The sequence below is a fragment of the Phyllostomus hastatus genome, unplaced genomic scaffold (assembly GCF_019186645.2).
Source record: "Phyllostomus hastatus isolate PE091 unplaced genomic scaffold, TTU_PhHast_1.1 phas_contig_254, whole genome shotgun sequence".
Lineage (NCBI taxonomy): Eukaryota > Metazoa > Chordata > Mammalia > Chiroptera > Phyllostomidae > Phyllostomus > Phyllostomus hastatus.
This window is the reverse complement of record NW_025333810.1, coordinates 22,040,918-22,068,774: the sequence shown is the minus strand read 5'-3', so window position 1 is coordinate 22,068,774 and position 27,857 is coordinate 22,040,918. Positions and strand designations below refer to the sequence as shown.

The window sequence follows — 27,857 nt, the reverse complement described above, 5'->3', positions numbered from 1 at the left end:
GTCCGTCTAACTTTTAACCTCGCGCGGGGAGTTCGTGACGCAGACAGCGTCTGCGCGTGGTCGGTTGGGGCACGCTTGCGGACGGTGGAGGGGAAGGAGAGCGGGGTTCAACGCGCTGAGAGGCGAGGCGATCGAGGGCCCGGGCAAGTTCGACGCGGGCACTCGGCCCGCGTTCGCCCGGCCCGCGTTCACGGGCTGGACTCAGAGTGAGCTCCTATTTGATCCTCGCAGGAGTCCAGGATCCGGGCGGGGACAGGCCGGAGGGGCGCGAGTGTTACAGCCAGAGTTAAGCCGGGGGCGTGTGGTGAGGAAACCGAGGCTCCGAAGGCCAGTGCGGAGGGGTCGGGTTGGCTGGAAGCCCCGGGGAGTGTCCGGGGAGGGGCGGGGTCCTCCAAGGGAAGAGAGAGACTGTATTTCTAATTCAGGAGTTAGCATTAGCGTGGGCAGGTTAATGAACTTGGGTAGGAAGAAAATTACATCTTTTTGCCTCTGTGAAATTGAGCATTTACTTCCATGACTGACGAGTCTACTCGTTAGCAGCACCCAAAACTAAGTCGTGATTTCAAGTCAGTGTAAATGATAAAGTATCTACTGCTCTACAGGTGTCATTTTTACTCATTACTCTTTGACACGATGACAGGATCTTGTTTTTAGTATGTTGAAAAAAAGCACATACTAACTAGTATAGCAAAAGTTTGTTATCAAAACCTTTGATACCTATTTCGATATATTTTTTTGTAATCTTATGTATTGCATTGAATGTAGGTAAACATTTTAATGTGGCCAGTTGAACATTTAAAATTACATACGTACTCCTGTTATGTTTATATTGGAGTTGAAGACTTCGCCAGACATGGAATGGTAAAGGTCTTCTGTCTAGGGTCACTAGGGTGCTGGTCAAGAGAGGCTGTCCTTGACCTGGGATCAAAGCCAGCTCATCTCCACAGCTGACCAGCCTGGCCCACAACACTGGTGCAGGGCCCCCAGCAAGTCACTCTCCTCCCTGGGCTGGGCCTCAGTATTAATCTGTTCAATTTGCTGTCACCTCTGAGATCTTTCCTACAGTTGTCTGATATAACTAGACCTTAAAGTATTTTCATGCTGGTTATTTTGATATTTTTTTATGAAACAGTTTCAAGTATGCAGAGCACGACCTCTAGCCTAACACTATCCAATAGCAATATAGTTAGAGCACGTTTGTAATTTTGAATTTTCAAGTAGCCACATTAAATAAAAAACTTTGAAGTATTAAATTTTCTTTAGCTCAGTGTATCTAAAGTATTATCATTTCAACATGTAAAATAATTGTATATTTTACCTCTTTTGTGAGAAGCCTCTGAAATCTGGTGTGATGTCCATGTTTCATGTGCCACATGTGGCCAGTGGCTACTGTATTGGACAGCACACCTCTAGCCCCTTTGTCCACAACTTTTTGCAGAAAAGAAGCATTTGAATTAGCTTTCCTGGGCAGCAACCCAAAATGCCAACAGTTTTTCCTAATAATAAATGATAATAGTTGCAATTTTTGAACACCTATTAAATGTCAGGTATTATGCTGAAAAACCTGATTTAATTCTTATAACCTTGTGGTGAGGTGAGTGGGATTATTCTCATTTTACAGCTGAAGAAATTGATGTACAGAAAGGCCAAGTAATGGTTATGATCACACAACTCTGGTCAGGTCTCAATCTCAGCTCTCATTTCAGCACCCTTGCTATTAGATCATGGTTTGGTAATATCACTACCTAATATCTTTAAGTGTCTACTGTGCTGAACGCTATATATCTGAGACGTCATTCAATCATTGCCTCATTCAAACAGTGCTGTGTGGGTGACATTATAGTTCATCCCAGTTCACATGTGAGGAGATTTAAGCCAGAGCAGTGAGTGCCTAGGGACTCATGGACCATTTTTGGCTGAGCTTAAGTCAGAACCTAGGCTTCTAACCTCAGGGCTCATGGCTTGTAACCACTTCTCTATCTTGTTTTTGCCTTTTTGGACTATGAACATGAGTTGACTTCATTATTTTTCTAATCTATGCCAGGCCCTGGAGGTAAAAGGCAGAGATGGACCTGGTGAGACTTGCCTGGCTCTCCTCCAGTCCCCGCCCCCTGGGACTGTCCATCTTGCAACACCTTGACCTTCTCAGAGCCAGGAGGGCAGGAGGTAGGCATGGGCCTGCATGGCTGAGGGCCATGGGGCTGACTGGGCCAACACCAGCAGCCTTCAGCAGCTCCCTCTCTCAGCTGCCCCTCAGCCAAGGGAGCCAGAAGAACACACGCAGCCTTAGCTTTGACCCAAGCCAGCCCAGCTCCGTGGCCATCCAGGAGGCAGAGGAGGAAGAGAACTTTGGGACTCTCTCTGATAAATACTCCTCCCGGAGAATGTTCCACAGATCGACGGACCAGTTGTATAACCTGCGGCTCAGGGAACAACATGAAGAAGATGAGGAAAGGGAGCTGGAGCCAAAATCATGGCAGGGCCGGAGAAACACCCCTTACTGGTACTTCTTTCAGTGCAAACACCTGATCAAGGAAGGAAAGGTGAGGGAACCTTTGCATTCTGCTGCTCCTGGGTCCTACATCCCTGGTCGCTTAGTACTTTGTGAGGGGCCGCCCCACCTGTTCAATCTCTGAAGGCAGGGATGCTCAGGGCTCTTCTCTCCTCCGTCTTCACTCACTCTGGGTGCTATACCAGGGACCCGCCGACCTCCTGGCTTTCAGTGACCCCTCTTCACTGTAGTCCTCGTATTTGAATCTCCAGCCCAGACTTCCTGTGGACTCCTGATCTGTGCATCCAGCTTTCTGCTCACCATCTCCCTTATACTTACTCACACTGACCTGAAATTTTTGTTCCCAACCTTGGTTTCCCTACACTTTCTTCATCTCGCTAAATGGCAGCCCCATTATTCTATCTGCCCAGGCCAAATGCCTTCACATCATTCCTAACTCTTTTCTTTCTCTCACCAGCTCTAACTGCAGAATGTTGCCAGTCCTGATACTTCTCACAGCCCCGCCGCTGAGCGCCCAGGCCTAGCCTTCTCGCCCGCCTCAGCTGTTGCACGCATCCCAGGGCTCCCCCATGCTCCTGCCACCTCCTGCCCAGATGTCGGCTCACAGCACAGAGCTGTTCTGTTAAAGCAGATAGTGTTACTCCTTCCTCCCAAACTCCTAATGTATTCAGTGACACTGAAGATGTTCACTCTCTTAAGTATTGATGATAACATTTCATTTATGTTTAAAATTCTCTTAGAGGGATGTGTTGAAGATTTTATAAGTGAAATGATAGGATGTCTGGAATTTGCTTTAAAAAAATTCTATTGAGAGAGGAAGTACAAGGTATAGATGAAACAAGAGTGGCCAAACATTAGTATTCATTGTTGTTAACACAGTTCTCTCCACTTTTGTGTATTTTTGAAATTTTTCATAATGAAAATTGAGAAATAAAGAGAAGCAGAGTCCTTACGATGGCGTATAAAACCTGCAAGATCTGCCACCACCACCCTCCCACACCCCCCCTTACCTTGACACCCTCATCCCCCCATTTACCCTCTTATACCCACCCCAGGCTCCTCTTTGCGCCTCCAACTCCCAGGCATACCCCTGCCTCACGGCTTTTGCACTGGCTGTTCCCTCAGACAGCCATGGTGTTTGCTCACCACCTTCAGATCTTTGTTCACCTGTCACTTTCTGAGGCCCTGCTTGGCTGTCGTTTCTAAAACTGAATCTCCCACACTCTCCTTCTAGCACTTCACTGCTTCTTTTGTGTTTATAGCGCCTGCCACCACTTGACATACTAGGTTCTTAGTTATCTCATTTGGTGTCTGTCTTTCCAGACTAGAAGATGAGCTCCTCGAGGGAGCTCCCTCCCTACAGATAGATCTTGCTTGGCATGTAGTAGGACTCAGTAACTACTGGTTGAATGAATGGATGAAAAAATAAGAAGTATAAGAATGACTAAGGATTTAAAGGCGAATGGTTTACAGGTTGGAGTGTGGCAGAGACAGCTGTGGGCCAAGGGTGTTTGCAGTTGGAAGAAGCTAGTCACCCAGGGGCTTCTGCTCTACACCGTGTCAGCGTGCTGTCGCTGTGAATGGCCCCTTGCAATTGTGCAGGACAGTGGCTCTGTGCATGCCCACCAAACTGACTAGAGCCCAGCCTCCCATCCAGCTCAGACCCAGGAGGCAGACACTATGGATGGGTCACCAAGGAAGCAAGGGAAAAACGGTTCCTGAAATCCATAGAATTAACATTTTTAAGGTTTCCTGAGTGCCAGGCCTTGGCTCTACAGTAGCCCCACAGAGAGGCCACGACATCTTTGACCCCTGCTCTCAAGGAGTTCAGCCTGTGGCTAGAGGGAAGGTAGCCATGGCAGTGGGGGTGAGAGCTCCCACAGGTGTTGAGAGTCCAGTGGGCTTTCTGTGCCACAGAGCACAAGGACCGAGAGGCTGGTGGCTGAGGCTCAGGGTGGGTGTTTGGCTCCTGGGCATATCTGGTCTTGGGCTCAGTGAGGGTTGCTCAATTTCAAACTCCCTCCCTCTGCTGAGGGTCTCTGAGGCCACCCTGAACCTCCTCCCTTGTTTGCTCCTTCCTTCCCCAGTTGGCGGAGGCCCTGGACCTGTTTGAGAGGCAGATGCTGAAGGAAGAGCGACTCCAGCCCCTCGAGTGCAACTACACGGTGCTGATTGGGGGCTGCGGGCGGGCCGGCTACCTGAAGAAAGCCTTCAGGCTCTACAACGATGTGAGTCGGGGGCTTAGGGGTGGCAGAGGCAGGCTCTAAAGAGCATGGGTTTGGGGACCAAAAACAGCCAGGTGCAGAACCTGAATGTGTCGCTTGGTAGTACGTGACTCTGAGCAAATGATTTAACCTCCCCAGCCTCAGTTTTGTTATCTGTGAAATGGAAGTGATCTTGGATAATTACATGAGATTACATGGGAAGTTCTCCAGCATCTGCCTGGACTGTGGCAGGCCTCACCCATCCCTTCTTTTTCCACTGCTTTCCTCACCTCCCACACATGCACACACATACACCTTTCTTCCAAAGTTGGTCCTTTGAAAAAGGCTTTTATTTCTCTTGGAAGATGGTTTTACTTCTCATTCACCCACCTCGGGGTGTTTGTACTTGTTATTATCAGAGCCAAGAAGTTATTTCCTCTGTGAGTCAGGAAGGAGCTGTGGACTCTAACAGAGATGATCCCTCTCCTGCATCCAGAAGCTGGGGCATCCTTTACTCCAGCAAGGATTCTTGGGAGCCTGTCTTGTCATTTGGCACACCGCTACTCCAGGCCTGCAAATCTCTAGCTGGAGGCAAGGGGGTGGGATTGTACTTAAAAACGATATAGTAACATTCTTTTTTTTTTTTTAAGATTTTATTTATTTATTTATTTTTAGAGAGGGAAGGGACGGGGGGAGAGAGAGAGAAACATCAATGTGCGGTTGCTGGGGGCCGTGGCCTGCAACCCAGGCATGTACCCTGACTGGGAATAGAACCTGCAACACTTTGGTTTGCAGCCCGCGCTCAATCCACTGAGCTACATCAGCCAGGGCCTGTAACATTCTTTAAAAGACAGATGAGAGGCTGTCTGGATCACCTACCCACCAAAAAAGCATTCGGGTGCTAAGTGAGAGGGGTTGGGGGTGTGTGTGGCACGTTTATTGTGGCTCTTGGTTGAGAGTCCTTAGCAGCGCTTCCTCACATTTGGACGCTCCCACATGGCACCTCCTCAGAGAAGCCCATGCCACTCTATTTAACCTTAGTTATTTTCTATTCCTTTTGCTGCTTAACTTTTTATTTTAGAATAATTTTAGATTTATAGGAAAATTGCTAAGGTAATATAGAAAGTTACCAAATACTCCCACCTCCCCATCCCCCATGTTAACATCCTTCGTTATGATGGTGCGTTTGTCAAAACTGGGAAACCCTGTCCGTTCATTACTGCTGACGGAACTTCAGCCTGCATGTGGATTTCGGCAGTGCTCCACCGATGCCCTCTTTCTGTTCCTGTGTCTGATCCAGTTCCCATGCTGGCTCCTTCCATCTGTGGCATCTTCTGAGATTCCTTGTGTTTCATGATCTTGACAGTTTTGAGTAGTACTGGTCAGGGGTTTTGTAGAGTGTCCTTCACTTGAGAATTTGTACGTTCTCATGGTGACACCATGGGGTCCTGGTTTGAGGAGAGGGTACCACCGAGGTGAAGTGCCCTTATATGAGGGTTTCACAACATCAGTGTGACTTATCACAGGCGACATTTACCTCGATCACTTGGTTAAATGGTATTTGCCAGGTTTTTCTACCATGAAGTTACTATTTTTCTTTTCCTTTTTTTTTATTTTTAAAGATTTTATTTATTTTCAGAGAGTGGGAACGGGGAAGGGAGGGAGAAAGAGAGGGAGAGAAACACTGATGGGCTTCCTCTTATACATGCCTTAATTGGGGACCGCACCTGCACCCCAGGCATGTGCCCTGACTGGAACTTGAACTGGCAACCCTTCGCCTTGTGGAATGACCCCTGACCAAGCCACACCAGTCAGGGCAATACTGTGTTTAATCTTTCTAGCCTGTGTTCTGTGGGTGTCCTTCACAGCACTTACTACAGTTGTTGGTTACTTATTTGTTGTGTATCTCACCTGCTAGGGTGTACGCTCAGTGAGACAGACTGTATCTGTCCTGGTGTCCCCTGTTGGCCAGTGCCTGACTTGTAGTAAGTCCTTAGTACCCATCTGTCAATGTGTGAATACATGTGGAGTGTCAATCATCCTTGAAGTTGGGATCACCATCTTCATTTTTCAGAGGAAATCGAGGCCCAGAGAGATGAAGTGCCTTGTCCAAGGTTACCTCTGGGGCTGGGATTTGAGCCCAAAATGGCCTGACCAGGGCTCTTCACACTCACTCTTCCAGAGCAGCTGTTGCCTGCCCTTGGTCAGGTGACCCTTCTCTGGGAAATAGTGAGCACTTGGCTTTACCAGGAGCTCAGTCACCTGGAGGGCTTGATAAGTGCAGTGTTGGACCCAGCCTGGGGTTTGAGGCTCCAAAGGGTGGGGGGCCCCGGGGTGTGTCGCAGTAACATGGTCCTGACTGCTGCCACTCCCCTACCCTACCCTTCAATAACCTTTCAAGGCGAGGGTATCATTCGTGTTTTTTTCCAATGAGGAACTAACTTGCTCACCCCCTTCAGTTAGTAAACATTGGAGCTGGGCTTTGATTGTTACCTCCCACCCTTTTCCAGGCTGGATCCACCCTAGGGCCAGAGGGTGGGAGCATCAGGCAGACCCTGCCTAACGCACCTCAGGGCCAGGGTGAGCTTATGAGTGCCATGGGGAGGATGGTTTCCTGTTTGGTGAAACTGAGGTGTGGGGTCAGTTTTCAGAGTCCCTCTGGCTGAGTCGGATTTGGAAAGCGGAGCTCTGCTGTGTCACTCTGCCATAGTGCAGGCCCTGCCCCTAGGCCTGTTTAATGCGGTAATGAGTCCTCTCTAGCTTTCTTGGGCTGGCTGCCACCTGTGTGTCCAGTTGATCCTGGAGCCACCTCCACGTTTCCCCCCATCTCCGCAGATGAAAAAGCGGGACCTGGAGCCCTCAGATGCCACCTATACAGCCCTGTTCAATGTGTGTGCTGAGTCCCCCTGGAAGGAATCTGCTCTGCAGAGTGCCCTGAAGCTACGGCAGCAGCTCCAGGCCAGAAATTTCCAGCTCAACTTGAAAACATATCACGCCCTGCTGAAGATGGCTGCCAAGTGTGCAGACCTTAGGATGTGCCTCGATGTGTTCAAGGTGGGGGTGCCATTCCTTCCTGTCCTGTGCAGCAGTGCGGGGCTGTGGCCGTCTGTGTCCCTCACAGGAGAAGGTTCAGAGACCAGTGAGATAGGCCCGGTGCTGGGCTCTGGGGTTCACAGATGAATCTGACGGACCCTGCTTGTCAGATTTCTTTATTTTTAGAGATTTTATTTGTTTATTTTCAGAGAGAGGGCAAGGAAGGGAGAAAGAGATGGAGAGAAATGTCAATGTGTGTGAGAGACATCAACTGACTGGTTGCCTCTCATACACCCCTAACCGGGGACCTGGCCTGCATCCCAGGCCTGGGCCCTGACTGGGAGTTGAACCCACAACCTTTTGTGGTACAGGATGACACTCCAACGAACTGAACCTCCTGGCCAGGGCCTTCCAAGGTTTTTTATTTCCAGTTTACAGAGGAGACCAGGAGGGGGTTTGAGCAGGGAATACCTATAAGCGGGGTGGTAGTTCTGCTTTCTTAGGTTGCGAGGAAGCAAGACAGGTGTGAGTTAACACTGAAGTGAAGGCTTATGGGAAGCAGAGAAGGCTCTGGGTTGCCACAACCAAACCTTAGGAGAACCAGCGCCCTTGGCAGCCTTTTCCTCATGCTCTTCCTTAAGGCATTTCTCACTCTCTGTTCTTACCCTCTACCTAGGGTGACTGACTGCTTTCTGTCTTACTCCTCACATCACTGACTGACACTCTTCCTCACCACATATAGCGAGGTCCAACCTGCACATCGCAGGAGAGAGGACCTGATGGACTATCCAGGCACCACGTGGTGCAGAGCAGCCTTTGGCCAGTCCCTGGGTTGGTTACCTTGAGTGGGCCTGCCCTGCTGGAGAGGCAGGACTATGGGGTCTTGAGCCTGAAGACCTCCCTGTGGGGGACAGATTCCTCCCAAGGGTGCTGTGGGTGAGGCCAGTAGCTGAAACTTTCGGCAGAGTGTGGCTGATGGGCCTCTGGCCTGGCCTGTGCAGGGCTGTCAGATGGTCAGGTATTTTAGACAGGTTACTCTGGCTGACGGGGGGGAGCTGTGAATGTGTGTGAGAGAGAGAGCGCACGGACTGAAACCTCACTGAGGTAGGTGGTTGGTGACAGAGCAGGAGGCAGGAAAGTGGCAGCAGTGGGGTGGGAGCACCTCTGCTGACTAGAGAGACAGAGGAAGACAGGCTGGAGGAGGAGACCCTAAGGTGCTGAGAGGTAGGGGGAGTGGCCCACCCCACCTGGCCTGAGAGAGACTGGCGAGGACTAGCGCCTTGAGCACTGGCTCTGTGCAGCCACCACACTGTTCCTTGTGGTTGTTCCAAGGACCCTCCAAGGCAAACTCTGCCTGTGATCCTACTCCACAGGTGAGGAAACAGGCTAGGGAGCCTGGCCACTCTCCCACGGCTGGGACCTGATGCCGGCCCTGCAATTCCAAAGCTTCGAGTACAGGGACTAAAAGCGATCACTGGGTGGCCTTTTCAGAGGCACTGTATGGAAGTGATAGGAGCAGCTGGGAAGAGACTTGGGAAAGAAGGGGAGGAAGTGCGGGCAGCAGTTGGACAGCTTTGCTCAGGAGCTGGGTCGAAGCTGGCCCCAGAACCCGATTTGGGCCCTGCCTCTTCATGGGGTGCCGGCCTGGGCCTTCCCCAGGAGTATCTGTCCTGAGTCAGACCCATCAGGCAGGTCTGGGCTCTGCCACAGACTTCCAACAGGGCCTCTTTGTTCCCTCCCCCAGGAGATTGTTCATAAAGGGCATGCAGTCACAGAGGAGACCTTCAGCTTGCTGCTTATGGGCTGCATCCAGGACAAGAAGACAGGCTTCCGATATGCCCTACAGGTCTGTCCCTCCTGGCTCTGCCTTCCTGCCTCTCCTGTCTCTACCCCCACCCCCGCACTGTGTCCAGTGCAGATGATGATCCTGTGTGAGTTTCCTGAGCTCCTGTTACTGCCCTGAGCTGGGTGTTTTTATATTTGCAGTATTGTGGCCTTCCCAGAGCACAGTGCGCCTCTGTCCCACCTCGCCTTACAGATGGGGAGAGGAGGCTCTCGGAGGTGGTCTGGAGGCACGCTGCCCTGAGAGCAAGGGCGCAGCCAGCCCACACTCTCCCACTCTGCTCAGAAGACCTCTGTGCAGTCAGCCTGCATCTGCGAAGCTTATGGTCCCTGAATGCCTGTAGCACACCCACCTGGGGTACTCGCTCATCCGTCTCCCCCAGGTCTTCCCCCCAGTATCTCTGCAGGGGATCCCCAGGAGTCTCACAAACATCAAAGTCAAGACATCCTGCTCTAATCCCACCTTAGATTCCCAGGAAGAACTCCACTCATCAAGTGGGTAGGCAGTATTAGCAGTGGTACCACACAGAGCAGTTCTAGCTCCTCAGAGTGGGGAAGGATCTGCAGCTCACTCAGAGCCTCCTACTTTAGGGGCAACCTGCAGACCAGTGGCATCAACCTCACCTGGGCCTTGCCAGGGTCTCAGAATTGCCACCCCTCCTCTGCATCCAGATCAGCATTTCAGCAGGATCCCCAGGTAGCTGGTTTGCACAGAGTTCAAGTCCCAGTAATCTGGGACGGCCCTGGTCCAAATGTTTGCCTCCCCTACTCAGACTTCCTGGGAGGAGTGTCCACTGGCCATGCTCTGGCCATTAGCAAGCTTTATAGTGAAAAGTGGCCAAGACCTAGTTATTTCTTGGCTTAGATCTGTTCTAGTTAGAAGTAGTCTGTAATACTAGCCGCTGTGCACAGTGTCTTGTATTTATTAAAGTGCTTGAGCTAGGCGCCATTAGCTTTGTTTTATAGATAAGGAAACTGAGGCTCCCTGAGGTTAAGTAACTTGCCTAAAGTTTCACAGCCACCAACCAGTGGAGCTGGGATTTGAACTGAGGTTCATCTGACTCGAGTCAGAATCCCTGTCACAGACCCCGTGGGATAGGGTCTGTGTCCCTGCTAAAACTCAGTTTTGTTGATGCTCCTTGGGGAGGTGCCTATGAAGACCCTGTCCGGTGGATAGCAGCCTTCTTGCTAGTTGTGCCCACCTGGGCCTTACCAGCCCCTGCCTCACCTGCACACGGGTCCCTGTTGAGGGCAGGAAATCAGAGCCCTAGGTCCCCTGAGTGTGGCCTTCTGTCACGCAGAGACAAAGAATAAGTGACACCTAGAGTCCATGTGGTGCTGTCTCGGGGTCTGTCAGCAGACATGATCAGAGCAGAGCTTTTTGAACACACAGAACATACTAGGCACCTGCTGTGGGGATGAAAATGATCTCATCTCGTGAGGAAATGGGCTGCCTCAGCCGACAGCCTGGCCAAGCCCCTGTCCACCCGCATCTGCCTTGTGCTCTCCAGTGTGAGAAAGCTGCCTGGGGGAGGGCGTGCAGTAGGCACTCAGGAAGTTCAGCTGAATCCAATCCTTAAGTTTGCCTAGATTCTTCCAGAACCTAGCCTCTCTGGCCATTAATCCCCAGGGGAATACAGGAGTGGCAGGGACCTAGGGCAAAGCCTGTTTCTAGTGCAGGGGCCGTGGGAGAGGGCAGAGGGATAAATCTTTCATGAGAAGACTTTTGGGATGAGCTAAAGGGAAGAAAGGAGTGGTATCCCCCCGAAGTTTCCCATAGAGTTCCCAGATTCTTAGGATTCTTAGTTGCCCAGAGCCCAATGTGGGGTCAGATACTCTCTGAGCCCTTCCTGTACCCTTTGTGTTCGCCAGCTGGTTGTGCTTGCTCCCGTCTTAGAGGGAGCGTGCTGCTGAGGCTTGTTTCTCCCTGGCAGGTGTGGAGGCAAATGCTGAGTCTTGGGCTCCAGCCGAGCCGACATGGTTACAACCTACTGTTGGGGGCAGCTCGGGACTGCGGCCTGGGAGACCCAGAAGTGGCCTCGGTGCTGCTCCTGAGGCCCAGGGAAGAGGTGGTGTCACTCCAGCCCCCAGCCTGTGGACAGCGGGCAAGGACGAAAGCCCAGGCCGGGATAGTTGACAGCATGTCAGCCAGGTTGCACGTGGAGACCCTGGAGAGACAGCTGTTTCTGGAACCTTTGCAGGTGCTTGAGAGGTCTCCAGAGCCTCAAGAGGCCAGAGTCCCTAGCAAGGCCCAGCCCGAGGTGGGAACCAAGGTGGACTGTGAGCACACTGTAGTCCCTGCCTCTATGGCCTCAGAGCTGCCTCCAGGGGGACTGGAGGCCAACCTCCTGACTCTCGGGGCAGTCCCCCCAGCTGTGGTCTCTTTTGGGACTGTGACCACCCCTGCGGACAGGCTGGCCTTGATGGGGGGCCTGGAGGGATTCCTGGGCAAGATGGCAGAGCACGGGCTCCGGCCTGACATCAAAACCCTTACGCTGCTGGCTGAGGTGGTTGATCCTGGTAGCCCTACAGAATCCTCGCTGCTGACCATCCTGGACATGCACCAGGTGGAGGCCGACGTGACATTCTTCAACACTCTGATGAGGAAGAAGAGCAAGCTGGGTGATCTGGAGGGAGCGAAGGTGAGCATGGAGGCAGACTCCGGGCTCTGGGCTGGAGCCCCTTCTTTCCCTTCCTCCTTTGACCCTCTGACTGTGGGACCTGGCTTCCCTGCCAGGTGTGTCATGCATTCCCACAGTTAGCGGGCAGACTGTCCAGAGCCCCTCTTCTGGGCCTGGGTTCGGGTGAGGAGCTGGGAGTTGAGCAAGCCACACTCCCTGCTCTCTTCAAGGAGCTCACAGACTGGTTGGAAGTAGACACCAAACATAGCCCCTCGCATTGACAAGGGCCATGGGGGCCATGGGGACATGTGGCCTGAGCGGCTGGTGGCTTCTGAGCGCCCCTACCCTTCAGCCATCCCCAGCTCACTAACATGGCACTTACTCTGTGCTAGATGCTGTTCTAAGATCTCCACATCCATTTGTTTCTTTACTGACCACACGTGGAGGCACTGCTGGTATGTGGTGGTCCCTACTTCACAGATGGGGACACCAGGGCCCTCATGGGATTTTGTCCATTCATAGACATGTTTCTGTGTGATGGCTTTTCTGCCAGAGCACTAACCTGGGCAGTTGTGAACATCAGAGGTGACAAAGACAGCCCTGCCTCCAGGCCTACAGTACAGGGTGCAGCTTTCTCTAGATACCCTAAACATGACAGAGCCTCTCCCTGGGGCCCTCCCTGATGCAGCCAGGCTGAGCAGGTGTCTTCTGTCCTTTCCTCACCTCCTGCCCAGGCTCCTCAGCCAGCACTTACCACACTGTTGGTGTCTCACACCCTGGACCGTGGGACATGAGCCTCTAAGGCTTCTGGTGCTCCACAGACATCAAAGGCCCAAGTGCAAGGAAGGATGGCCAACAGAGGCATAGAGAGGGACAGGATATGAAAGGCATTCAGGGAGAAGGGACAGCATGTTGGAGAGCGGCTGAATTCTGGGGAGCTGGCTGGACAGCTCTGAGAGGGGGCTGGGCAGAGGACAGTGCCCAATGTGGTCAGCAGAGGGAGCCTGAGGCTTTGGAGCAGAGCTGTGCCTGTGGAGTCTCCAGCTTTCTGCCAAGGGCTTGGTCAGACAAGACTGTTGTCGGGGCTGATGGTGATGCCATGTCTGTTTCCACAGGCACTGCTACCAGTCCTGGCAAAGAGGGGAATCGTCCCCAACCTCCAGACATTCTGCAATTTGGCTATTGGGTGCCACAGGCCACAGGATGGTCTGCAGCTGTTGGCAGACATGAAGGTGAGTGGGGCCCAGGCCTGGGCAGGACCCATAGAGCTGAGGACCACTCTGGGGATGCTCAGGAAGAAGTCTGAGTGAGGGGAAGTAGGGATCCTCTGTACTGAGATAGGATAAATTGTGTGTGTGTGGTGGGGGGCAGGGACAGGGAGAGTAGGATCACTCTAGCTTCAAGTGTAGAATGATCATTGGCTCAATTTGGGAGAAGGTGACCCTGGTGAGCTGCTGCAGGGCTGGGCATTGAGAGCAGGGATGTTACAATCTTGAAGGTAGTGTCAGTGGGGTGAGATTGAAGGGTGGGGACAGGTCTTGGCCCCAACACTCTGTAGGGGTAGAGGATAGACTAGAGCAGGAATGTATCAGAATTTTGGACGGGGGCAAGGGATGCAGTAAACCCACAGCCAAGAACCAAAGAGGTGGTCTCCTGCCTGTGGTTACTGCCTGAGTCCGTTGACCTCTGAGAGCAACATTGTCTCTCTCCAAGTTCTTTTTTTTTATATATTGTTGTTCAAATACAGTTGTCTCCATTTTCCCCCCATCTCTCTCCTCAAGTTCTTGAGGACTGAGAGGGTAAGGTTCTCAGCCATATGGAATGGGTCCACAGAGTGGGGCACTTGGGCTTTCCTTTGGGAGAGGGCAGTGAAGCCTGTTGTTGCTACCAGATTCTGCCTGTCTTGTCCCTGGTTGCTGGTCTGCAGAACAGACTTGACTGGCAAGGTAGCTCACCAAGCTGGATATGCCCCAGCAGGCTTTGCCCCAGCAATCTGCATCATCTCACTGATTGTATGTCTGTGATGTTCCAGAAATCCCAGATGACCCCCAACACCCATATCTACAGCACCCTCATCAATGTGGCCCTCAAGAAACTGGACTACACCTATCTCATTAACATCCTGAAGGACATGAGGCAGAACAGAGTCCCAGTGAATGAAGTGGTCATCCGCCAACTGGAGTTTGCAGCCCAGTACCCACCCACCTATGACCGGGTATGTGCACCGGGCTTTAATGTGCCCATTGTCTCCTCAGCCTGTGCTGCCCCACCCCTGGGCTTAGCATTCCATTACTTTAAATTGTCAGTGGCTTCCCTTAGGAGAGAAATCCCAAACTCCTTAGACTGTGGTTTGCAAGTCCCTGTCCACATAGCTCTCATCTCAGGCCATCTTCCCTTTGTTGGCTCTGTCAGTCCCATTGGACTTATGTCCTTTCTAGATAACACCAGCCCTTTTCCTGCCTCAGGCTTTTTGCATTCGCTCTGCCCTTGAATAGGCTGCTCCTGCTTTTTTATATAACTGGCTCCTTTTTGTCCTGTAGGTCTCAGCTTAAATGCTTCTCTCAGAAGATACTCGGCTGGCTGTCTCCCTTCCCATTACATACAGCACTGTTTTTTCACCATGTTTCATAGCCTATGCTCACATGTGCACGTGACTTGTCTTCATGAAATTGTGAGCCCCTAGAGGTGGGGACTGCCTGCCTCGCTCACTTGGATCCCTGGAGCCTGCTCACTGCCTGTACCCAGTATGACTGTTTTTGAGTGAAAGGGGTTGGCAGTGGGGCAGTGAGAGTCTGCTGTGATGGCCATTTCTCCCCATGCTGTTCTGAGGACATCCAGCTCTGGGGGTTCAGTTTTTAGGTCTATTGAGTCAGACCCTGTGCTGAGCTCCAGGACAGCTGTGGCTTGGAGGAGCACCATCTGATGGGTGGGGAGACAAGTCAGCAAGGGCATACGAAACTATCGGGGCACAGGGTCAGGGACAGCTGTGCAGATGCAGTGCTTGAGTGCATTTTGAAGGCTCAGTAAGAATTAGTGACAGTAGTGGAGAGTATGCCAAGCAGAGGGCACAGCTGGCATCTTTGAGCACTTGGTTGTTAGTCTTATTGTTTCCTCAGGGATTTTTATATATTCTGGATACTAGTCCTGTTGGTTGCATGCAGCGAGTACATACTGGTTAGTAAACTGTCTCTTCACTCTGTGGTGTTGGGCCCACAAAGGGTCTTCTCAAGTGGTCGGCAGTCCCCAGACTACCAGAGTACTTAGAGCTTATTGTATTTAAGTCATACATTCATACTCATTTCTTTGGGATTTATTTCTTTGGGATTGTGCAGGTACTTCTCTATGTACTTTCAGGCAACATTAGATACATACAAGTTTAGAATTGTTAAATCTTTTGAATTAACCCTTTTATCATCATGTTGTCTTTATCTCTGATACTTTGTTTTTCTATTATTCCTCTGCCACCTTTCTTCTGGTATCTGCCTGGTACAGCCGGTTTCCTCCTTCTCTCTCTCCCTCTCTGTAGAGACTACCACAGTGCTGAGATGACGGTCAGAAAGGAGACTGGTGGTGCTGAGGTGGAGGCACTCAGCAGACTGCAGAGGCACAGTTGGTGGGACCCAGTGATTCTGGCTTGGGGACTGGAATGACATCCCTGGGTGAGGCAGCAGAACAGATACTTAGGAAGGATTGTTTGCAGATGGCAATCTGGACCTGCCTCATGGTGCAGCAACTTCATACTTCACTTTTCTTTAGTGTACTCAGCTTCCGTGCCCTCTCCCTTTCCACAGCTTCCCGGAGGCTGCAACAGCTGCTGTGGTTAGGGGTTAACTGTAGATAGTGGCTGTGATTCTAACTGGTTTGTCTAATCTTTGCACTCCATGCTTCTCTAATTACAGTACAAAGGGAAAAACACCTATTTGGAGAAGGTTGATGGCTTTCGAGCTTATTATAAGCGGTGGTTGAAAATGATGCCAGCAGAAGAAGCCCCTCACCCATGGCAGAATTTCCGGACCAAGCCCAAGGGGGAACAAGACACTGTTTGTAAGGGTGATGTGGACAGAGGCCTTGGGGACAGGTGATGGGGAGGCCCCAGAGGACCTCCAGCAGAGCTGGAACTAAGTACACAGCCTTCACAGTGCTTTGTGGGAACTCTAGGAGTCTTTCATGTTAAAGATATGTGAACATACTGGTGTAGCCTCAAACATGAGCATAGGGTCAGCCAGAGTGAGAACTGCAGCATTTTGATGGCAATGGTATAAGGACAAGTGCTGGGCCCTGGGTGCCTGACAAATTCACGGCAGGTTGCAGCACAGCTGGTCACCTGGGCACATCATCTCAAGCCATCCTCACTTGTGAGGTTGTCAACCCCATCACTGATCAGGACGGTGAACTTGATTATGGTCACATGGCACCTAAAGGGCAGGGTCAGGGTTGAGTTCCAAGGGCCTGGAACTCTCCCACTGGGCTGTAAGACTGCTGGCTCTCTGAAAGAACTAATGCAGGGCCCAAGGTTACAAGTTTTATTTCTACAAATTATAGCTCATGAACAACAATGCCTTCACACGTAGAGACCATACTCCAACTTGGGCCTGGGGCACTGCTCTACCAGAAAAGCTGCTCATAGGAAAGGGGTGGCACGACAGGCAGAAACCTGTGAAGTCCAAAGTCCTGGGTGGAGAGGGGTCAGGGCTCCAGGGCCTCAGCCGGAACAGCCCCGGCAGCCGCAGTGTGTGCACTCGATGATCCGGCCCTGCAACAGAAGACAGCTGAGACACTGCGCCCCACAGCATTCTACCCCACCTCACACACATAACTAATCCACCCTCTGAGAAGGTTGGCAATTGGACAGTCATTCCCTACAGGACACTCCTCAGAAACTCCTCTATGACAGTTTGGAATGGCAAAAATTCGGTTCCCCCATGAAAATAAAATAGCTGCTGTTGACATTGAAGTTACATCTCCAGTACGTTTCATTTATGCAGATTAAACTTTTTCCCCTAAAAAAGGGGGACGGGGAAATCTGTGTGAGTCTTTTTGTTCTGCCAAGTGAGCATGCCATACCCTGCTGTGACCTGGGGGCAGGGAGGGCTTCTTCCACTGCTCAGGGTCTCCTCTGGGTAGGGGACCTTTCCAGTGGGGGCACAGGGACAGTGGTGTGCACCTGAGTCTGTGTGGTAGCAGGACAGTCTTGTCCCCTAGGCCAGGTGTGTGGCTTGATGTCTGGCCTGGGGCTTGTCCAGTGGACAGAAGACCCCAGAGCAGTTTATATCCATTTTCTCTCTTTTTGGAGTAAAACTTGTTTAGGCAAACAAGATCTGATGGTGAAACCACCTAAATCCAAAGCGGGCTGGGTCGGGGCAGGACCCCCGACCAGACACTGCTATGGAATCCTGGTGCTCTCAGAGAGGGGCTCCTGCTGCTCTGCCCCAGGAAACTAACACCCAGAACCTTCCCTGGGCGAGGCAGCCCTCGTTCACTTCCCACTGCTCAGAATGTCTGTCCTTGACTTTCCAGATGATTCCTACTGAGCTAAAGCCCTTGGCTCAGAGTTACAACTGTACAAACTACCCAGTCTGCAAAGGGTCTCTGTGATGACTGTGTGAAAGGCCAAGCTGGAAGATGGAAAATCTGGTCTAAGCTCTCAACCGGATCCACAACAGTCAGCCAACAGGCTGCACTCAAAGGCCCCTAATGGCTGACATCCCAGTAATGCCTTTGCCTCCTGCAGTTCCAGTTCAGAGAGGCTTGTGCCCTCAGCTCAGCTACTGCATACCCAGCACATTCCTGAGCTGCCCAGCCTAGTTTGGAACACAAAGTTTTGATGACAGAAGAAATAGAGTAATTAAAGTGTCAAACTGAGGAAAAGGAGGCCTGGAAAAAAGGGCAGCTGAAGGGTGAGCACTGCTGACTGGCTTACCCTTTCCTGACTCCGTCCTCCCAACCACCTTAGGGGTGTGTGTTGTTACCCCCGTTTCGTAAGTGAGGCATGAAGTTCACTAACTTGCCCAAAGGTAGACTTGAGATTGGCCCCCAGACATAGCAAATATGATTACTGCTCAAGTGCCTAGCACGGCTTCCTGAACAGAGGGGCTCACTCTGGGCTGGGGGGTGGGGGAGGGGACAGCCAGCAGGACATACGGCAACTAAATTATTTCCAGCCCCAAGAGTATAAACTCCCTCGGTGTCAACTGGAACAGAATTCTGAAGTGAAAGTAACATCAAACTTAATTGTCAGACACAATAGGGAGAGAGACATTACCACTTCCAGCTTGCTTTTGGGGACCCGGCAAATGCAGTTTGTCCCAAAATTGGTATCCCGTGTCTGAATGCACCGCAGGCAGCACAAGTTCTCATATCCCTGCTTTTTCCATTTTGCAATCAGGTTTTTATCTGCATAGCCTTCTTTAATACAGTATTCATACAGTTCTGTCAAAAAGATAATGGGAAAGGGCATCAAACCATGATGTAACAAAGCTTGCCCCACCGCTAGCCCATCACTACCCTTCATTACAACGAGTATTCAACATTGACCCCTTCCCGCCTTTTCTAGTGGTAAAAATATCATGAAACTTGCAGGGCTTGCAAGAATAGAGCCATTACTTAATAGATCTCAAAGCTACTCAAGGTGGAAAGGCCAAGAGAGAATCTAGTCAGCTACCTCTGCTTATGGCTTTCCGCTTGTAGAAGAGGTCAAAAATATAGCGGGTCTTCTGGTGGTGGATCCTGAAGATGGGCCACAGGGATTCCACTTTCCTCTTCCCCTCATGAGGTTCTGTTTCAGCTGGGGAGAAAAAGGTATGTGTTCATTTTGTTTTGGTAGGTAGGGCTACTCTGCACAGGATGTAGTGTTTTTGTTTTAAATGAGTAGGAATGAAGAATATATCTTACTTTATACCTACTAAGATGACTACAATCAAAATGACAGAATAAAAAAAGACACGATAACAAGTAGTAAGGATGTGGAGAAATCAGAATCCTCGTTTGCTGCTGGCAGGAATGTAAAAGGGTGCGGCTGCTGTGGAAAACAGTCCAGCAGTTCTTCAGGACACAGACGAGTTATCATGTGACTTAGCAATTCTGCTCCTGGGCATATACCCAAGAGAACTGGAAACACACGCACATAGAAAGTAGAAACCACCCCAGTGTCCACCAACTGATAAACAGATAAAATGTAAACTAGCCACACAATGGAATATAATTAGGTCGCAAGAAGGAATGAAGTACTGATGCATGCTACAGCACGGATGAACCTTGAAAACATTATACTAAGAAAGTAGCCCCCAAAGCCCACCTACTGTATGATTCTTTGTCTTTAGAGACAGAAAGTGGATTGCCGATTGCTGAGAACTGGGAGATGTGGAGGGGGAGGATGACTACTAAAAGGTATGTGATTTTTTTCCCAGGGTGATGAAATGTAAAATTGATTATGGTGATGGTTGCCCAACTCTGTGAATATACTAAACACCCCTTACTTTAATACTTTGAAAGGGCAAATTATATATTATGTGATTTATATCTTATACAGCTATTTAAAAAAAATAAAGCAAAAAGCGTAAGCCACCTGATTTAAACATATTGTTTTAATTTTAAAATGCCTTTTTAATTAGATACATTAGAAGTAAAAGATTTTGAAAAATAATTCAAAGATAACCTCTATTTAACGCCCTGATCTTTATCCTTCCAGACATATTCCTACAAGTATAATAATTTCTCAATATAATTTTGGGCCCACTGATGGGCATCCTAATCATTTTTAAGGTACCTCAAACTTCATTTTCCAACCAAAGTCCTTCAGAGGTAAGGGGAAAAAAAACTGGACAAGCCTGAAAGCTCCCAGCACAGCAGGCTGCAGGAAATAACTGCTCCACCAGTGTGCACAGGGTCAGGTAGCAGCTCGCACCCGCCACAGGCAATTTAGCAGGCCCAAGCTGATCTTTGCCTACCATCTCCTCTTGGTTTGTAGGGCAGAGAAGAAAGGTAAGGAATGGTTCAAACAAACAAACAAAACAAACTATATTTCTGTTTCTCCAACTCTGAGGCTGTCTTATTTACCTAGGATTTATAATTCACCTCAACAAACAGGTTTCTGTGACTGAATCAAAAGGCAGGTGTTGAGGATGCAGCAAGTAAGTGTGCCCACTGCAGGCCAGGCCCTGCTCCGGGAGCCCAGGATGCAGCAGTGAGGAGGACAGAGAAGCCCCAGGGCTGCGTTCCAGAGGAGGGAAGCAGGTCAACACCTGGTGGTAAGTGCTAATGGCCACAGAGAAAAAGAAAACACGGGAGGGGACAGCAAGCAGGGAAAGGAGGGACTGCCATTTTATATGGGTGATGAAAGGAAGCACGAAGGAGACATCTAATCAGAGACCTTAAGAAACAAGAGGGGAGGGAGGTGGGCGAAATGGGTGAAGGCGGTCAAAAGGTACAAACTTGTAGTTATAAATGAGTCCTGAGGAGGTAACGTGCAGCACGGAGACTAAAGTCAACAATACTGCATTGTACATTTGAAAGCTGCTAAGAGAGTTTAATCTCAAATGTTCTTATCTCTCTCACGCACACACACACAGTGTAACTATGTGAGGGGATGGATATTTATTTATTTATTTATTTATAAAAGATTTATTTATTTTTAGAGAGGGAAAGCGGGGAGAGGGAAAGGGGGGGAGGGGGGGAGGGAGGGAGGGAGGGAGGGAGAGAGAGAGAGAGAGAGAGAGAGAGAGAGAGAGAGAGAGAGAGAGAGAGAGAGAGAGAGAGAGAGAGAGAGAGAGGGAGAGAAACATCAATGTGCGGTTGCCGTGGCCTGCAACCCAGACATGTGTCCTGGCTGGGAATTGAGATGGATATTTATTAATACTAAATGTATTGTGATAATCATTTTGCAATATAAGTATACATGTATCATATCATTATGTTGTACAACTCAAAGCAATGTTTTATGTCAATAGTATCTCAATTAAAAAAAAAAAGAAATATGAGGGGCAAACATGCTTGAGAAGCCGACAGCAACACAAAGGCCCTTCAGGCAGGACTGTACCTGGGCATCAAAGAACAGCAGAGCGGCTGGGGGGCTGGGAAGGTAAGGGAGGGAGAGAGGTAGGTGATGGAGGTCAAGAGTTGGGGGTGAGACTATGTTTGACCCGAAAGGCCACAGGACATTGGTTTTGCTCTGACGAGAAGGTGAACCACCGGAGGGTTCTGAGCAGACAGTGTTACAAATGTGACTTTGAACTTAAAATCATCACCCTGGCTGCCCTGTGGAGAAGACTGTGGGGAGAGAAGGAGGAGGCTATTACAGTAATCCAGATGAGAGGTAAGGGTAGCTTGAACCAGGTGGTGGGAGTAGATGGGATAAAAGGAGTCAGATTGTAGATACATGGATTTTCTAAGATTTCACTATCAATAATTTCAAATATACACAAAAGTTTATTGAACTCCCAAGTACTTATCATTCAACTTCAAGAATTACTAACAGCTAGTTTAATTTTGTCCTGTTCTCCTCACTTTAAAAAAAAAGACACACTGCAGTTTATCTTCTTAATACTTAAAAAAGGATTTTTATTTATTTATTTTTAGAGAGAGGGGAAGGGACAGGGAAGTAGAGGGAGAGAAACATTGATCAGCTGCCTCTCGCACGCCCCCCAACCAGAGACGTGGTCCTCAACCCAAGCAGGTGCCCTGACCGGGAATTGAAATGGCAACCTTTTGGTTTGTGGGAATATGCCAAACCCACTGAACCAGCTAGGGCCTGTTCTCCCCACTTTTGGGAGTGGGGGCATAGGAGTATTTTAAAATGAATCTCAAACATTGAGCAATGCATTCATAAATACATATGTATCTCTATATACTAATGTCTGTAATGCCAATATCCAACCCAACAAAACCAATCATTATTCCTTATTAGGATCCCATATTCAATTTTCACTGATTGCCTCAAAAATACCTGACAACTGTGTGTCTGAATTAAGATCTAAATAACATCCAAATGTGGTATTTGGTTGATTTGTCTCAAGTCTTATTTATCTGTAACAACTTTCCCTCTCTGTTTTACCACCCTTTATAGGAATCTGGATATCTTTGATGCTTGTATAGGAATAAAAGAAAGAGGGGAGTGAAGGGCAGCTTCACAGTTTGTGGCCTGAGAAGGGAAGCATCTTTGGGGTGGGTGAATGAGGATTCACCATTAGTATAGAGCCTAGTGGGGAGACAAGGCTGGAGAAGGCATTTGCTCACCTGGGCAGAGAGTGTGGAAAGCAATGTGGTTAGATGAGACCACTGGTGGAAAGGCAGGGGCATGGAGCTCCTTAAGATGCCATCTTGGAAATGGAACATTTCTACGCTTTTGAGTTTTCTCTCAATCTTTTAATCACAGCATCACACATTTAAAAAATCCCATTTTGGGCCCATTTTGACAAGATCATGTGAACATTTTTGGATATTTTGTATAGGTTCACACAAAAGTGGAAGGCAGCATTCAGTCAGTGATGCGAAGATGAGGATATGAAGAGGCCAGAGGTAGGGGATATCGTGCCATAATCTAGACTTAGGTTTCTGCCTCTTTGCTAATGCCAAAACCTGCTCATTAACTTCAAAACCTGGGCAAGAAGCCCTGACCAGTGTGGCTTGGTTGGTTGGGGGTCATCCTGCAAAGCAAAGGGTTGCCAGTTTAATTCCCAGTCAGGGCACATGCCTGCGTTGAGGGTTCAGTGCCTTGTCAGGGCACGTACAAGAGGCAACCAATTAGTGTTTCTCTTTCACATCAATGTTCCTCTCCCTCTCTTTATCCCTCCTTTCACTTAGCTCTAAAAATAAATCAGTTAAAACAAAACAAAACTACCCCTGGGCAACAATTCTTTTCAAGTTCTATTCTTAAAAAGTCTAATTAAATGTTTATCATGGGAGTGTTGACTATACTGTTTTCAACTGGTTTATATATTTTTTTAATCCTCACTTGAGGATGTGTTTTATTGATTTTTTTTTTTTTAAGAAAGAGAAAAAAGGGGTGGGAGTAAGAGGGGAGAGAGAGAGGAGAAACATCAATCAGTTGCCTCTTGTATGTACCCTGCCTGGGAATCGAACCCACAACCTTTGGGTGTACTGGATGATGCCCCAACTAACAGTCTCCCAGGCAGGGCTTCAACTAGTTAAAAGTTCTTATAAAAACAAAGTTATTTTCAAGTCCTGGTTATAGTCCATAGAGATAATGCCTTTGTCCATCCCCATAGAACCCTCTGCCACACATAATTTCCCCCACCTCTGCCCCTCAGTCTCCATTATCAGGCCATCTTTGGTGGGACTTATAGGGCAAGAGTGGCTACACAAAAACTTAAATAATGAGCTAAGAGACATATGAAGAGACAAGAAGTTATGCTGAAATCTTCCCTTCTAAGATAACAGTGTCAACTGCTTCAATAACTGTGAATTGTTCTATAAATGGCTCCCAGACCAAGACAACAGGTGTAGAAATGCCACTGGTTTTAGACCTCTCTGTGGCAAAGGCCATGCAGGGGTCTTCCATAGCCTAAAAGCATGGCCACAGATTCCATGGGCAAAACTTGCACTGGCTGCCCTGACTGGTGTGGTTTGAGTGCTGGCCTGTGGACCGAAGGGTTGCTAGTTCCGTTCCCAGTCTGATTCCTGGTTGGGGCGCATGCCTGGGTGGTGGGCCAGGTACCAGCTAGGGGTGTGCGAGAGGCAACTGATTGAAGTTTCTCTTGCACATCGTTTCTCTCCCTCCCTTCCCCTCTCTGAAAATAAGTAAAATGAAAGAAAACTGTTACTAAAACAGACCTGCACTGGAAGCTGGCAGCCCCAGCCAGGCTAAAGGTAAGGCTGGGAGAGATTTTGTTTGGTTTTCCCCACAGAATTTTTTTAAGTCTGAATTTTAAATTAGAACAGTTTACATAAAACAGCTGGATTTCCTGCTTCTCTTGGGAGAAAAAAAAATCAGCAAATTGGGCAATATGCAGGCTATATTCAGTGTGGTAAAATGGGCTCAGAAGGAACAGCTTCTGGCCCTCACCAGTCTGCCACACCCCCAGAGCTCCCTATGGTTCCCAACACTGAAGCCAAGTCTGATACCACCTGCCACCCACTCTGTTTTCCTTACAGTGGAAGTAAGAGTAAACTGGGCAAGCAAAGAAATGCTGAAGGGCTACATGGTTAAGTAAAAATGGGTGAAAGAATACTTATTTTGGAGGTAAAGAAGATCACATATGTCTAAATACTCCCCCCCCAACAGTTATCCCTTAAGAAAGGAAGATTTATTTTTAAGGACTCACAAAACCTATTACAGTATTCTCCAAGTCCCTTTATTTTGAATAAAGATCTTTTTGGGGAAGAAATCTCTCAGCCCAAAATGATCTTGATTACTTTAAGTTCTGAAATTTAATAGAGGTTTTGGAGAAAGGAGGCAAAATAATTTAACATTCATTTAGTAATTACTGCTGAAGTATGACTCCACAGTAACAATGGTTAGTTACCTCAAAATTAAAAAATCACTTTAAAAAGTAATTTAGGCCCTGGCGTGGTGGCTCAGTTGGTTGGAGCATTGTCTCATATACTTAAAAGGTGTGGGCACTGTTTATGTACTGGGGTTTGAACCCCAGTTGGGGTGCATTCAAGAGGCAACTGATCAATGTTTCTCTTTCATATCGATTATTCTCTTTCTCTCCCTCTCTAAAATCAATAGACATATCCTTGGGTGAGGATTAAAAAAAAAAAGAAGCAACTTAATAAAGGGTTACATGGGGATCATATAAGGCTAACAGATGTTTGTGGCTTCTAATAAAATTTCCAAAAACAGTACACTACACTGATTAGCAAGTGCAGGATTATACATTTAGAGGGAAGTGAAGATGGTGCATTCTAGAAAACTGGTAGATAATGCAGAAACAAAGATGATGAAAAGACTGTCAGAAACCCATAAGGAAAATTCTGAATAAAAATGTTTCAGAAAAAAAGTGAAAAGAACAGGGCTTTCCAAATAAATACACTTTGTATAATTTTAAACATACACCCAACCAAAAACAGTAAGTAACTACAGGCCAACTATTTGCTCTATATTCCCTAAAATTTATATATGCAAATTGGCCCCCAAATGTTCTTTAGGCCCTTTTCGTAAGCGTATTCTTACTTTTTTAGCACTTATTCTATTCCTGTGGATTAATAAGCAAACAAAATACGTCAGTGTCAAGAAGCCACACTGGTGCCCTCTTTGCATTCAGACGTGCATTTATGCCTGGCCCATAGAGGCATCTAAGCCAGTGACCCTTGGATGCAGCCCCCCAGATAGGAACTCCCCTACTCACCTTCTCTCATCTTTTGATCTAATTCATCCAGCGTTGGTTCGATCAACTCCCAGCCATCTGGGGGAGCTTTCCGGCTTCTTTTGACTTTAGGCATTTTCCCCCACAAGATAATTTGCAAAGATCTGGGAGGAAAAATTAAGTAAATTAGTTTTGGAATCTCAGATACCCAAAGGCCCTCACAGCCTCCATTGTGGGGCACATTTACTTCTCTAACTCTGTTAATTGCATCTGTAAAATGGGGTTATAGAACCTACGTTATAGGGTCATTGTGAAGACATAACTATAATTTCTATGTAGTATACCTGGCTTTTAATGGGAGTTTAGTAGGTTTTTGCTGTTGTTATTAATTACCAACACCAACTATTAGCCTGGCCCTGAAATGGATACTGGGAACACAGAACAAAGAATAAGATACAACCTCTGTCCCTGAGAAGGTGACAATCTAGGAAGCAGATAGAAAGCAAAAACGCAATTACAATACAATGTGAAAACTATGGAAGGAGTTGAAAGGATGAGTGTTTAAAAAGGGAAAAAGACCATGTAAAACCAAAGTACCTTAGGGCTGTTTCCCAAGATTGTAACTGAAAGATATCTATCTGGTCTCTTCAGTTACAGGCTCAGGTTCTTGTCCAGCTCTACCAAATAGTCTGTGACTGGGAAGTCACATTCTCTCTCTGGTCCTCAGTCTCATCTGTAAAGTGAGGGTGGTGGATTAGCTGGATTGCCAAGGTCTCTTTTTAATCCTCATCCAAGGATATGCTTTCATTGATTTGAGAGAAAGAGAGGGAGGGGGAGAGAGAGAGAGAAACATCGATGTGAGAAACATCGACTGCCTCTCATACACATCCCAAGAGTGGATCAAACCCAAAACCTAGGTATATGTGCCCAAACCGGGTATCAAACCTTAATCTTTTTGGTGCACAAGACAACGTTCCAATCAGCTGAGCCACCTGATCAGGGCTCCAAGGTCTCTTTTTAAACTCAACAAACATACAACCTAGAGGCAAGTCATGTAAAACCCATGTAATAGAGCAGCCCATATGGAAACAATTGTACTTGGACAACAACAACAACAAAATAGTCCAGCCCAAATGTAAATAGAAAAGAACTTTTTTCAAACCTCACAGCATTTCCTAGTTGGCAGAGAACTCAGGTTATCTCTCACCGTTAAGTATAGCAGACTCCTCTCCCCCCAAATCATTCAGCCCCTCCTTTCTGTAGGACGTAAGACAGTTTACAAAGTCCCCCCAACCCTCACAACCTCCTTTCACGAATTCTCCGTAACAACCATACAGATAAGAAAATAAACTCCAGAAGGTAAAGTCAAAGTCCCACAGCTGGGAACTGACAGCGTCTGATTCTGACTGGGGGCTCCCGACTCCTAAATCAGTGGTCTTTTGCACTTGTCTCCTCTACGTTAAAGCTAGAGATGGATGGAATCTGGTTCCTGCCACAGCACGCAAGGACTGGGAGTACAAAGACACAAGAAGAACCATTCTGCTATCACCCAGGGAAATTCGAGGGCCCTGGTCCAGCCTTTGAATCAAGAGAATACCTCCCAGGAGAGGTACAGGTAGGAGGTAAACTAGATCAAGAGGTGTCGGGAGATATAACACAAGCAGTAGCGCTCGGGAGAGGAGTCGAGTGGGAAGGCTTTCGGAGGAAAAGAGGGAAGACGTTACACCCAGGACTGGAATAGAGGCTTATAGAAGGATGGCATCTGAACCAGGCTTACAACAACAAGCAGTTTGTTGGCAGAAAACATACTCGGCAGAAAAAACAGCGTGTATGGGGGCGAGGAAAGAGAGAAACAAGAAAAGCCCCAAATCTCCCATCCCCTCTGCAGAACGACCGAGGGGCCGCCTCCTCTCCGGATCTCATTCTGACCTCCCGTTCTAGAGGGCCGAACCCGCCCTAGGCCAGACACTGAGATCGCTCTCTGGGCCAGTGCAAACCTCCGATATCTGGCCCCAACCATTACCAAGGTACTCGAGAAAAGATCAAAAACACCTACCGGAACCTTTAAAGCCGTTGGCCCCCGCTTCTTTCTCTACTGCTTCCGCTTCCCAGGTGATCACTTCAGGATGAGGTCTTTGCGGAGCCCCGCCCCACCATTCGCAGGTGTTGCGTCATCTTAGGTGTCCGCACCTCAGCCTGTATAGAACACCAGAATCATTGTTGCCTTTTTATCCTCACTTTCCAGGGGTTGACTAGCCGACATACGCATCTCCCCAGGAGGGGAGACCGGAAGTGCTGTTGCCTGGCAACACGCGTGCGATCCTGGAATCAGGCGGCGCGCGGGACAGCCCAGCTTCGTGCGCCAGCCTCCCTGTGTTTC

At 48.6% G+C, this 27,857-nt stretch overlaps 2 protein-coding genes across 10 annotated transcripts; one reads left to right on the top strand and one right to left on the bottom strand.

Annotated features, from left to right (window-relative positions):
* Window positions 1–4: 4 nt before the first annotated feature.
* LOC123818167 (pentatricopeptide repeat-containing protein 1, mitochondrial-like) lies at window positions 5–17,166 on the top strand. 6 transcript variants are annotated; one of them, XM_045838153.1, is made up of 9 exons: window positions 5–59; window positions 2,045–2,543; window positions 4,600–4,740; window positions 7,552–7,770; window positions 9,494–9,595; window positions 11,526–12,233; window positions 13,328–13,444; window positions 14,245–14,427; window positions 16,112–17,166. In XM_045838153.1, the coding sequence occupies exons 2-9, from the start codon at window positions 2,067–2,069 to the stop codon at window positions 16,292–16,294; spliced, it is 2,130 nt and encodes a 709-aa protein (XP_045694109.1). In that variant the 5' UTR covers window positions 5–59; window positions 2,045–2,066; the 3' UTR covers window positions 16,295–17,166. The 6 variants fall into 6 exon arrangements, with proteins under 6 accessions (XP_045694109.1, XP_045694107.1, XP_045694108.1 ...); XM_045838151.1 differs by lacking the exon at window positions 5–59 and adding an exon at window positions 66–206; XM_045838152.1 differs by lacking the exon at window positions 5–59 and adding an exon at window positions 66–304.
* BUD31 (BUD31 homolog) lies at window positions 16,722–27,730 on the bottom strand. Of its 4 annotated transcripts, none has more exons than XM_045838161.1 (6): window positions 27,534–27,693; window positions 26,075–26,210; window positions 25,520–25,641; window positions 18,874–18,996; window positions 18,475–18,641; window positions 16,722–16,965 (listed from the first exon to the last, which is right to left on the bottom strand). In XM_045838161.1, the coding sequence occupies exons 3-6, from the start codon at window positions 25,611–25,613 to the stop codon at window positions 16,915–16,917; spliced, it is 435 nt and encodes a 144-aa protein (XP_045694117.1). In that variant the 5' UTR covers window positions 25,614–25,641; window positions 26,075–26,210; window positions 27,534–27,693; the 3' UTR covers window positions 16,722–16,914. The 4 variants fall into 4 exon arrangements, with proteins under 4 accessions (XP_045694117.1, XP_045694118.1, XP_045694119.1 ...); XM_045838162.1 differs by having other exon boundaries at window positions 26,075–26,278; window positions 27,534–27,647; XM_045838163.1 differs by lacking the exon at window positions 27,534–27,693 and adding an exon at window positions 27,407–27,422.
* Between the last annotated feature and the right edge of the window lie 127 nt (window positions 27,731–27,857).

Bases quoted from the DNA above. Each gene is read 5' to 3' on its own strand.
- LOC123818167 (XM_045838153.1), top strand. From the start codon at position 2,067: ATGGACCTGGTGAGACTTGCCTGGCTCTCCTCCAGTCCCCGCCCCCTG. The intron at 2,544-4,599 runs GTGAGGGAACCT...TTCCTTCCCCAG, and splicing joins ACCTGATCAAGGAAGGAAAG to TTGGCGGAGGCCCTGGACCT. The intron at 4,741-7,551 runs GTGAGTCGGGGG...CCATCTCCGCAG, and splicing joins CCTTCAGGCTCTACAACGAT to ATGAAAAAGCGGGACCTGGA.
- BUD31 (XM_045838164.1), bottom strand. From the start codon at position 25,613: ATGCCTAAAGTCAAAAGAAGCCGGAAAGCTCCCCCAGATGGCTGGGAG. The intron at 18,642-18,873 runs GTAGCTGACTAG...TCTTTTTGACAG, and splicing joins GCGGAAAGCCATAAGCAGAG to AACTGTATGAATACTGTATT. The intron at 16,966-18,474 runs GTAATGTCTCTC...CTTCTGTTGCAG, and splicing joins CCAAAAGCAAGCTGGAAGTG to GGCCGGATCATCGAGTGCAC.